Consider the following 12494-nt stretch of genomic DNA (forward strand, 5'->3'; position numbering starts at 1 on the left):
AAATCGATTTTTTGAATCCTCTAAAGCAGGCTGCCCCCTTAAGTGCCTCAAAAATAGCGTTGTTTTCGTATAACTTTGTTTTGCTTACGATGTTGAACTTTTCCTCTAAATATTATAAAAAATGTGTTTACCTCAAGGACCAACAAAAAAAAAAAAAAAAAAAAAAATTCTAAATTCTACCCAATTTTTGGGGCACTTGAAACCTCTATATTATTATAATAAAATTTAATGATTTAAAAAACTGCATATTCAAAAGTTTTTAAAAATTTCGGAATTTTGCTGAAAGTTTAATGAATTTTATTGAATTACTGTTAAAGTTTGTAACTTTGATTCAGAAGATTTTTCTTAAAAAAAGAACTATATATTTTTATTGAAAATTAGTGAAAATTGAATTAAAAAATGGAAAAATTAAATGGTAAAATCATATGGATGCGTGTTTTTTTTTTTTAATTTTGTTTTGTGTCGTCGGATGTATAATGCAGGCCTGAGATTAGCGACCAAAGAAAAAACACTTTTTGTAAACACACTTTTCACTTCATATTTTTTCTCCATCTACTGAAGAACAATTATAGCGCGTTTTTACAGTGTTCCCCAAATAATAAGCAGCTGTCGAACAAAAACCTGCCTAATCTGTCACACACCGAATTTTTATGTCTGTTCCAATTATCGTTAGAAAATAAATAGTTTTTTTTGTAGCAGATTAGACAGGCGAGTAGATGTACCCAACCGTAATGTTATTGTTTTCGTAATGTTATTCTTTTACTTTTTTTTGCATTACTCTTAATTTTGCTTGCATTTAATAATCTCTAAGTACCATTTTGCATATCTGCTTACATATGCATTTATGCATGTATGTATATAGATTTTTTTTGTTCGTTACATATTTACTATTTGTTGTTTGTTTATCATTTTTAGTGTGTTATATAAGTTTTACATATTAACAGCAGTTAATTTCATTTACTGGTCATAAATGTGCCATTCAGAAAAACCTAGGTTAAAGAACAAATGCAACTCTGCAATGATGATATCTGAATAAAATCGTTAACAATGGCAGCCTTGACATGCAACTGTTAAACTCCATGTTTATTGCGCGCTACTTTGGCGTAAATAGGCAAATGAGGAGACTAAAATTCTCTCTTGCTGCTCGTCTCGTCTCTCATCACGCCCATTCTGTTGTATGGCATGAAGGCGTGGACGATGACAACAGCCATTGAGGCAGCTCGTGAACTGTTCGCGCGAAATTCTGTGGTAGTTTTATGGACCTTTGAATGTTGGGCGAGGGTGAGTATCGCCAACCGACATTGAAATAGGTCTGCCAACGAATAATTTAGTTGGCTAGGGTATGCCATACATAATACAAATCGTCTAGACTCTAGAGTATTCGTTGTACGATATTTCTTTATACGAGTAGAGTAGAATGGGGTAAGATAGGTCATTTTTTTTTGGAGAGCTCTTGCTACGGTGTTTTTGCATTGATTTTGAAAAATAAGCAAGATTTTGAAAGATTATTTATCTGCTAACATTTTGGTTATACTGACTTATATTTGGCTAAATATTTTGGAAGCTGCATTCAATAAGACAAAGGTCCTTTTTTTCGATATTTTTAAAATCGGGGGGCACGATAGGTCACTATATGTGAGGGGAAAATAACAATGTACATGGCTTGGAAAGTAACGTTTTAACTTTTATTTATAGAGTATGAACACTGCACATGTTATAAAAGTTAGGAATTTTTCTTTAATTCATCACGCGAGCACGTAATGTTTCGAACGGAATTTTAAATTGTTTAGAGGCTGATCGAACACTAGCGCCATCTCGGACTTCCGCGATTGCGTTTTTTACGTCCTCTTCACTTCGTTTCGGCGTTTTCGCACATAATTACGCACCATGTTGCTGCAAAAACATTTAAAATTTATTTTTTTCAATTAAAAGTAGTGACCTATAATGCCCCCAGACGGCTGACCTATAGTGCCCCCAAGCACATGTTTTATGTTAGTGTCGATATTTTTTTTAAAAACAAAAATATCAAAAAACTAACACATTATTAGTGTTCAGCATTATTTTCTACGTAAAATAAAACTCACCTGACAAATATTTACATGCATTAAATGCACTGCACCGTAGAATAAAAAAAATGCTATGTCGGAGAAAAGCTCACAAAAAACTAAACGACGGCAGAACTAGGATAACTAATCAATGGTGATGGCCGAAATGACAGTCGCGAACGTTGTTCCCCACCACGTATTCAATTCACATAAGACGAGTGACCTCTGCAAAAACAGTGCGACGAAAACCCCCCCCTACCTATTGTGCCCCCATACCTATCTTACCCCATTCTACTCTATGTAGAAAATGTGAAACACAGTCAGGGGGAAAAATTATAAAAAATCAATGACAATTTTTAGCAACTTCAAACTTGGACTTTATTATACTAAAATTTAATAAGTCATAAAAAAAACATACCAAAACTCTTTCTAGATATTCTAATTTAAAGGCATGGAATTGTGATGAAAAGTTTGCGGATTTTTTTTTAATTTTTGTATAAAGTTTGAAACTTTAGCTGTACTTAAAAAAAAAAAAAAAATAATAATAATAATAAAGAAAATTCAATAGAAAGAAAGAAAAATGGTCAAAACTAATGTAATATCGTTTCCCGCGGGCTGTAAATATCAACTCACTTCATTATATGTTAGTTCCCCGTCGGTTCCTCGAGTATATTTCTACCATGAAAAAACTTCGCTTAAAAAATTACTTTTCGGAGGTGGCATAAAACCGTAGGACTTCGACTTTGTGGTATACAATAAAAAAAAGAAGAAAAAAAAAACACTGAAAAGCTTGTCCTAAATGCATTTTAAGGATGTGTGCGATAATCTAGAACAATTTTATAAACTTGAACTTCAAGTAACATTTACCTACAGGGTGCGCCGTCTTTTATGTCGGTATGTAAACGCTGAATAACTTTGTCATTTACCAACCGATCGACTTCAACATGCATGTTTTAGATACTCAATTCAGTATAATTTCAACCATGTATCGCTTTACACCGAAACAACGCGAAATCGATGTTATAAAACCCGAAATGCTTGACAAGGTGATGACAAACGCAGAAAAAAGATCACAGTTTGTGATTTCTAATAAAGGTGACCATTTGATTGATATTGTATTCTAAAAATAGTTTTAATAAATTGTAAATAACCAAACCAAATAAAAATACCAAATACAAATTAGTTATTTTTTTTCAAAGTTATTCAATGTTTTCATACCGACATAAAAGATGGCGCACCCTGTAGATAAAGGCGAAATATACAAGTTTAAGCACCCTCAATCTCTTTTTCTTAAAGTTCTTCTTGGGTTAAGCAAATATATTTTTAATCTGCGAACTAATCGTTTATGGGCTTTATGCACATTTAGTGCGTCTCGTCCTACTACCATAATTTCCATTACTTTTTTTTCACGGTTATAGTTTGTTACGCACCTAATCTAAATTGTCTGTAAACAAGAAGTTACGGGTGATAATTGCGGTTCGTGGACCTGCGGATGTTATTTGTCATCTTCGCGAAATTACCAAGCATTCTGCTTTTATTGTTAGACTGATTGCCATTGATCTCAACTTCATTGAGTCAACTATCAGTAATATTCAGCTAGAACTCCACACAAAACTTTCCAGGTTTTGCGGCTTTTGGAGTGATTCAGATTTTACAGGTTTCTCGGGCTTTAGAAATTGTCAGCTCCATACAATACCCTTCGCGCGTGACATTTCTTAATACCTGGAGAAAACTGGAGTGGAGTAGAATTTATTGTACATATTTTTTTTTTGGCTCTTATGCGTATGCACGAGTATTGGAAAAAAATAACCAACCATAATAGGAGACACAGTTTTCCATTTATTCACCACTCTTTCGATTTGCAGAGTTGCATTTGTAATTGTTGTAGGGCAAAGCGCAGAATTAGTAGCAGGAACTTAGAGACTTCTTTGGCTTTTAACATAAGCCTTCAATGCAATTGCTTACATTTTTCTAACATTTTCTTTTCCAGAATAAAATGTTTAACCACAATAAAAAAAAAATAGTTATAATAACAGCAATAATAACATGAGTCAAATAAATAACAAAATTCATGATAATCATCTGCTTCCTTACTAAACCCTAAATAAGAATAAATCAAAAGCTTTTCAATTTATTTAAAATTTACGCATAATTAAAACAACAAAAATTTCTAATCCGAATTAAAACAACTCGTTATTGTAAGTCCACTAAGAAAATGATTTTCATTCTCGAATCAAGATTTACAATTAATTATTTCGTTTTTATATTTCCTTCTTTTTTTCTATAAAAAATTACCAACCGACCTGCATATGTACCTACTTTGAAATTCGTCAACAACATTTGAACATTCTCGAACACACAAACAAACAAACAAACAAATAAACTTTTTGTTGTTGCCAAAAATGCAGTTGGTCGATATTTGCATGCCGGCTCCGTCTTTTGAACGTTTTACCAACCAAGCCCTTTTTAAATAATTTATTGTAATTTTTTCTTCACCATTGAGTAAGAAAAAAAGTGAAACAAGTGAAATAAATGAGGAATGAAAAAGTAGGTTTAGTGAATTTGTAAATTTTAGTCGTTTCAAACAGTAAATATACATACTGCTATTACATACATACATACTATATACCATATGCGAAACAAACAGGTAACAATTTTGGTAACAACAACTTAATAGAAGAATAAATGTGTGCCTTGTTGTTATTTGTTAAGAGATGCGGAAGAAGCGTATTAAGCTCCAACTTTATATGTACATATAAATTCATACATACACACATATATGTATAATTCAATTTAGACTATGTAAAACAGAAAAAAAACAGCGTTAAACGAACGATTGAAAACCAGTGAGTTTTCGGGGCATGCACATGCAACAAAAACTAGCAACAACAATACTCAAAATTAAAAATTTAAAATTAAAACAACGGATTTATGGAATATTAGAGGAAATTTGAAAAATTATTGTTTCAACAATAGTAAGAAATTTGTTTTTGGCATCGTATATGCAAATCGATTTCGAAATTTACAGCGCCTGCTCTAAAAACGTATGCAATTCACATTCAAAATTTCCAAATTTCACACTGCGAATACTAATAAGTGATTTTTAATTAGCCACGAATTCTATATATACACACATACATATGTATATCAATATTATTAGGTATAAAAAATGAGTTACTCGTATAAAAACTAAACGTAAGTAGCTTTTGTTTTGCAATGTATGATATTTAGTTATTTTAATTAATTTCTAGTGCTTTTTGATTCTCTGAAACATTTTAAGAATAAACAAAACAGAAAAAAAAGAAAAGGAAAAGTATAATGAGTATATTCTAGTTACGAGCAAAATGTATTAAGCCCTTGTTTTAAATTCTTCACTAAATCTTTATACACATTTGTAGGTATTTACTTAATTATATAATATATTTCAATATGCTTTAGGATAAACTTATCATCTATGCTTTCTGTAGGGCTTGACATAAAAACTATATTCTTCTCTTTAGCTCTTTTGATAAATACATTTTATTGCGTGTCTTTCTAGACGCAGCGTATGTTCTTATGTATTTTTAGACTAAGTGCAATTTTAGTTTATTATTGTAGCTTATTTGCTATTTTCGATTTTCGCATTTTAATATTGTGACTAAACAACTTAATTTTCACATATTATATATATATATATATATATATATATATATATATTTATTATTTTACTTTTATATTTATTTTTTAATATTTTATATTTATTTTTGTACTACCATTTTATTGCTATTTTAGTTTTATTACATATTTTTGCATTTTATTATTGATATGGTTTTATTTTCCTTTGTAAAATTTATTTTATTTTTCTTTCTTCTGTTCAGTGAAAATTTTAGTATACTGCTGTTATTTTTAAATAATATTGTATGATTTTGCATTTTATATTAGGTAAATTGGCTATATTTTACTCTATAATGAAATTTTTATTGGTAAAGTTTTTTTTTAGTTTTTAATTTATTTATTTTGTGTAAATAGTTTATTTTTGATTTAATTACAATTTTTTATTATTGCCAATTTTTTTATTTTGTGTAAATAGTTTATTTTTGATTTCATTTAAATTTTTTATTTGAATATTTATTATATTATTTTATTGGAATATTTTATTTTATTTAAATATTTTATTTTATTTTATTTATATTATTAGTTTTTTAATTTTTTTGTTATATTTTATTTAATAAAACTGAAGTTAGATCTAATAAATTATAGCAAGAACCAAATTAAAATAAAAAATGATAAAATAAAATAAAAAACAAAAAACAATGTCATTAAAAAAAGAAGAAAAAAATAAGAATAAATTAAAAATAAAATAATAAAAATGAAAAATAGAAAACTAGATAAAAATATAATAATAAAAAAATTTTCAAACATAAATTACATTAGAAATAGCACGAAATTCAGCAAAATAAAATGTATTCAATCGAAATAATAAATATGTTACATAACATACATGTATAAAATATATTTTTTTTATTTTTTGTTAAATTACAATATATAAATGCTATATATTATTTCATATAAATTACTTTGAATTCAGTTAATTTTGCTATAGTTTGCACATTTCTTTATTGTTTTTAAATTATTTATTTTTTAATTCTTTTATTTAAAATTGTGTTTGTTTAAATTATTAAAGAGATAATACATTTTGTTTTTTTTTTTGTATAATGTTCTTCGATTACTTTATTTTACTAAATAATTTTTTATATTAATTTGTTTTTTGCTATATCTTATTACGTTTCATTTCATGTACATTTTTTATGGTTTTGTTAATATCTATAGTTTTATTTTATATTTGAATTTTTTTAAATTTGATTTGATGTTTTTAATTTTTTTATTTAATTAATTAATATTTTTTAATTCTTTTTAATTTTTGCTCCTTGTGTGTTATTACATTTTGTTTGAGTTTAATATGTAAAGTATTATTTTATATTATTTCAGTTAAATATATTTAATTTTACTTATGTTTCACATGGTTACAAATTTTTCAATGGTTTGAAACTTTTTTTGTAAATTTTTTTAATTTTTCAATATATATAGTTTTAATTTGTTAAAATGTTTTATTTTATTTGATATGTTTGGTTTTATATTCTTTATTATATTTAAAATACAATTTTTTATATATAATTTATTGTTATATTAGTATATTATTTTAATTTGTTTATCGTATTTGATTATGGTTTTTTGTTTTACATTGTTCTTTTATGGTATTTTATTACAGTTTATTATGTAATTTAAAGTATTATTAAATATTATTTAAATTTAGTTACTTTACATTTCTTTTTTATTGTTTTCAAATTTTGAAATTGGTTTAGTTAGTATTTTTTTACTGTGTTTGAATTTTTGCATTTGCTTATTGATTTTTGTTATTAATATTATTGTGTATTATAATTTTTTTGTATTATTATTATTTTGTATTAATTTTTTTGTATCTTTTTAATTTTTTTTTAATTCTATTTGATTTTTTATTTTAATTTGATTTTTGTTACATTTTATTTCTTTTTAATAAATATATAAAATATTATTGTATATTATTTCAATTAAATTAATTTTATTTGTTGTTTTTAAAGTATATATTTATAGAATAATTAAGTTTTATTTAATTTTTTTAATTTAATTTAATTACTTTATTTATTTCATATTATATTTATCTTATTTTAGTTTATTGTATTTTTTACTTATTTCGTTCTATTTTTTTTCAATTTCTGTTATTGTTTTTTATTTGTATTTTTTATTATTATTATTATTTTTTTATTATTACTTTTATTATTTTTTATTGTTTTTATTTTTATTATTTTTTTATTGTTTTTATATTTATTATTTTTTTATTGTTTTTATTTTTATTATTATTATTATTTTTTTATTGTTTTTATTTTTTTTATTGTTTTTATTTTTATGTTTTTTTATTGTTTTTATTTTTATGTTTTTTTTATTGTTTTTATTTTTATTTTTTTTTCTCATTTTTTATAATTTCATCTCAATGTTTATTATTTTATCTCATTTTTTATTATTTTATCTCAATTTTTATTATTCTATTATTATTGTTTATATTTTTATTATTATTAATTTTACTATTTGTTTGTATACATATTTTTTTTAATATTTATAATTTAATACAATTTTTTTCTAATTTTTATTTTTGTTATTTTATTTTATTTTTTTTTTCTACTTTCATTTTCTTTTTATTTAATTTTTATTTTATTTATATATTAATTTTTTATTTATTTCGATTTTTATTATTTTCTTTTACCTTACCCCAACTGCAATTTCATTGTAATTTACAACTTTTTGTATTTGAATTGATTGATTCCCTTTTTATATTATTATTATGCTGCACACTTATGCCGAAGGGTATTATAGTTTTTGATTTCTTCTAATTCTATATACTAAATTTGTAGCACATAAATATTTTATGTATCTTTGCATCATAGTGTACATACCATATATATCCTCATAAAGCTGTAGGGCTACAATCCCAGTATACACATATGTATGTCGTTATTTTCATATACTTTGTTTATTCCTTTCTTGTAGCTCTACTTTACTTTCGTGAGCATACCTTCTCCCCGTCAAATTTTTCCACATAGTGCCATTGTCTTTGATCTTCTTACAAATACACAAAAATGCGGAAATAAATATGCCTATCTCAGTGTTATGGAAAATGCAAATTTAGTGTTTACACTATTTTATTATTATACTTTTAAGAGTTTTCACATTTACAATTTACGTAGTTATATAGCTTCGATTTACATATTTATAGTTAGAAAAAATAAGAAAATGTGGCGTCGAATCGCAATGGTGCTAAGAGGGTTAATTTACAAATATTTACTATCTATGACAAGTTATTAAGTATGGCGTGTATTTAGCTTACACAAGAATGAGATTACTTTTTGTTACATGAGAGCATTCATACTAAATACAGTTATTTCTTGAGCTTTCACCGAAGTAGGTGAAAGTTGTTTTCGCACTCAAAAAGCTATTTGTCTTATTTATAAACCCTACGTTTAAGTTACTGCATTCACTTTCTTTATACATATATACACACATATATAGTGCATAGTTCTTGTCGTCAAAAGCCATAAAATAGTTTTTTCGTTCTTCGGAAATAAACTGTATAAAACACAAGCAGCTCACCGATGTCCGTCCAAATAATTAAGTTGCCTAGTCAAAGTTAATTACTACACAAGAAATATAAGTAAGGGCATACTTACATGTCTGTAGGTTGAAATAAAATACAGTAACAAAGGATTATTGGTTGCAGAAAAATAAGAGAATCAGTGAAATTTTCCTTATTTTAGAGAGAGGTTATTTCATGCATAGGAGTGCACGTACTCTTGTTCACATCTACACATTAAGGTTTATTCACAAATTAGCAGATTTCAGGCTTCGATAAGGTTTTTTTTCGTCTTGCGGGTAATCAATCAGAATTTCAATTAGTGCTAAGCTATCTTTATCACACATTCATCTGTAGTTTTAAGCTTGGTAAATTAGAAATCACTTATTGGTTGAGCTTACGCGTTTAAAAAAATGTAACGAAAACATGAATTATTTATATATACACACATAAACATATACAACAAACAGATAGTGCATATACGATTCATTCCAAAGAAAATTTAAGCAAAACGTTATGGTAAAGATGGTTACTTAGCCTTTGAACAAATATTTAAATTTTTGTACGGCTGCTTAGGCTGCCTTAAATGAAAATTATTATCTTTTTTTTTAATCGTCTGCGAGTTAATAATCATGAATACCTTTTTGGCCTATATATACAATTAGTAAAAGCTAAAGTAGTGAGATACCTCAGTGAGATAGGAGTGCAGGTACATCCAGTGAGATTTTTTTTGTTATTATCATATTTGAAAGCCATAGAACCAACAACAAAGAATGAGGAAGAAGAGCGCAGCTAAAATGCTAATTTAGAAATGTAGTTTTTCCAAGGTAATTTGCAGCTTTTTGCTTCTTAATTTCAATACGTAGTTTTATATAGAAAAACAATTTGTAGAAGTTTACATTGTTTCCATATCTGCAAAGCAATTTTTTTCAGCAGAATTTGTCTTGTTATATTATAAATATTTACGTAGCGCACAAATAATTGTATGTATATTTTTTACGATAACAAGAAATTATTTTCTATGAATATAAAGTATCTACATGCATATGTACATATATATATATTTATGAATACTATTACTATAAAACATATTATAAATTGATATAAAACAACAAAATCTATGTCCTTACTTAATAATCTTATTATGTGTATATCGAATGTATTTTAGTAGGCGCAATTAAACAGCAGAGACGTTTGGCTAACAGAGATCATCCATATCAGAGGGCTGCCGCCGCGGTCGGTGTCACAGCTAAGCCAGGTTTCATTGAGATACAATAAATGCCAGAATCGCATTGATTATGACGAAAAGAAGCATAAACTTAAATCAAAAAGCTAAAGTTAATGAGTGAAATTACAACAACAGTTACAATGTTATAGTTAAAGTTAAATATTGTTTATCAACTTTGCTATGCATACATACATACATACATACATACAACTTATCACTATTTGTATATGTATGCATGTATATGGCTCCATTAATCTCTTTCGTTTAATTTTTTCTTTGCATACTCGTATAAGAAACTAAAGTAATCTCGTTTTATACACTTAAATATTGTGTTTTAAGTTAAAAGTTGTAGAGTAAATTTCATGCAAAAATTTACATAATGTGTAAATTTACTTTCTATTAAAATAAGTAAAGCAAAAAAACAAAAAACCGAGGAAATTTTATACATAAGCTAAAAAAATTAAATAGTTGCATTTTCCAATGATATATTTGTTTGCAAAAAAAAAAGAACAAAAATTAAAAATTTGATTAATAATAAGAATAGAAAATATTAAAATTTTGCTAATTTGCCTGCGCGAAGCTGTGACCAGATTCGACTGCGTATAGCCATGAACTACTTAATAAGTAACTGGGCTGAAAAAGAAAACACACACTCACTCCACAAAAAAGAAAAAAAAAAGAAAAAGAAAAAAATCAAACGTACGCCTCTGACTTCCGCAAAAAGCGCAAAAGCTGTGTGAAATGAAAGAATTATAGCGATTAACTCAAAATGAATGATTCTCCCAGCTTTACAGCTCAACCAGGTTAGTTTGTGTTCTACGATTTTCCTCCCATTTCTTTTGTTTGTTTCTTCTCTCAAACCAAACAGTACACATTCAAAATTCTCGTTTTTCAATGCGTGGGCGTTAGGGGTAATGGGAAAGCTATAGGGATTGAAAGAGAAAAGAAAGCGGTGAAAAAACCAAAAATTACGGAAGCAAAGATGATTCAAACGCGACTACAATTTTCATTGCATGCACGATCATGCGGGTAACTAGTGTTTGCGTGAATATAAAATTAAAAGTCATTTGGCATAAACTGAGTTTAAAACATGTGATAAGTAGTAAAACAGATAAAGTAAATGGTTTAATAAATTATTGCAATATACTCTTTTAATTGATTAAAAATGAATTCTAATAATCAGGCCTGCTCTGTATGCAAGTAATGTGAAAAGCAAAACGATTCAGTTTCTTATTAATTTTCGTCTGGTTTTCTTATTTTAAGTAAAGTCGAAATATCTAATTTCTTAATGACGAGATGAGGAGAGGGCAACAAAACAAAAACAAAAAACAAAAAAAAAAAAAAAAACAGATAAAAAACAAAAAAAAAAAAAAACAAATTAAAAAAAAAAAAAAAAAAAAACAACAATCCAATTTATGCGAATTGGTAAGTTTGGTCCCATTGGTAATTTAGCTTCCAAGTAAAGGTTTTGAAATAGAAATGCAGTACAGCATTGAATAAAGTCATTGATTCTGAGCTTAGTTTTTTTTTAATATTGGGGAATAATGTGAATAATTTCGTCTGTTGAATTTTTGGAAAATTCTTATTCAAAATTAAATCTTATTCAATGCTTAGTTTTCTTACAAGAGCTTGATTTGTTAATTTTCTTCATTGAGTTTTTAGGCTTCTCCAAGAGTTTTATTTGTATTATTTACTTATTGTTTTTTTCAGTTGCTTTTTGTTTCTTGTTTTTAATAATCTTAATGCAAATTCAGTTTTAATAAATGCTTAGGTTCTCCAAGAGTTTTATTATTTTTATTTTTTATTTATTTTTTTATTTATTTATTTATTAATGTTTTTTTTTAACTTTCATTTTTTTTTTTTTTTTTTTTTTTATAATCTTACTGGAAATAAAGTTTCATTAAATGCCTTGGTTTCTCAAACAATTTAATTCGTTATTGTTTTGTTTCCTTCTATTTTTTTTATTTTTGTTGATTTAATTATCTTGCTGGAAATTAAGCTTCCACAATGTTTTGGTTTTTCCAATAGTTCCTTTGTATATTTTTTCATTTTCCAAATAATCTCACTCGAAATAAAATTT

At 26.2% G+C, this 12494-nt stretch overlaps 1 protein-coding gene across 1 annotated transcript in view; it reads left to right on the plus strand.

The window, feature by feature from the left end:
- The window catches only part of LOC128871700 (protein held out wings-like), an 89280-nt gene extending 77117 nt beyond the window's left edge, over positions 1-12163 (plus strand). Inside the window, exon 7 of the mRNA XM_054113674.1 lies at positions 10355-12163. Coding sequence (XP_053969649.1) covers positions 10355-10464 — 110 coding nt within the window. The 3' untranslated portion in view covers positions 10465-12163. The remainder of the gene's footprint in view (positions 1-10354) is intronic.
- Positions 12164-12494: the final 331 nt, after the last annotated feature.

The sequence above is a fragment of the Anastrepha ludens genome, chromosome 2 (genome assembly GCF_028408465.1).
Source record: "Anastrepha ludens isolate Willacy chromosome 2, idAnaLude1.1, whole genome shotgun sequence".
Lineage (NCBI taxonomy): Eukaryota > Metazoa > Arthropoda > Insecta > Diptera > Tephritidae > Anastrepha > Anastrepha ludens.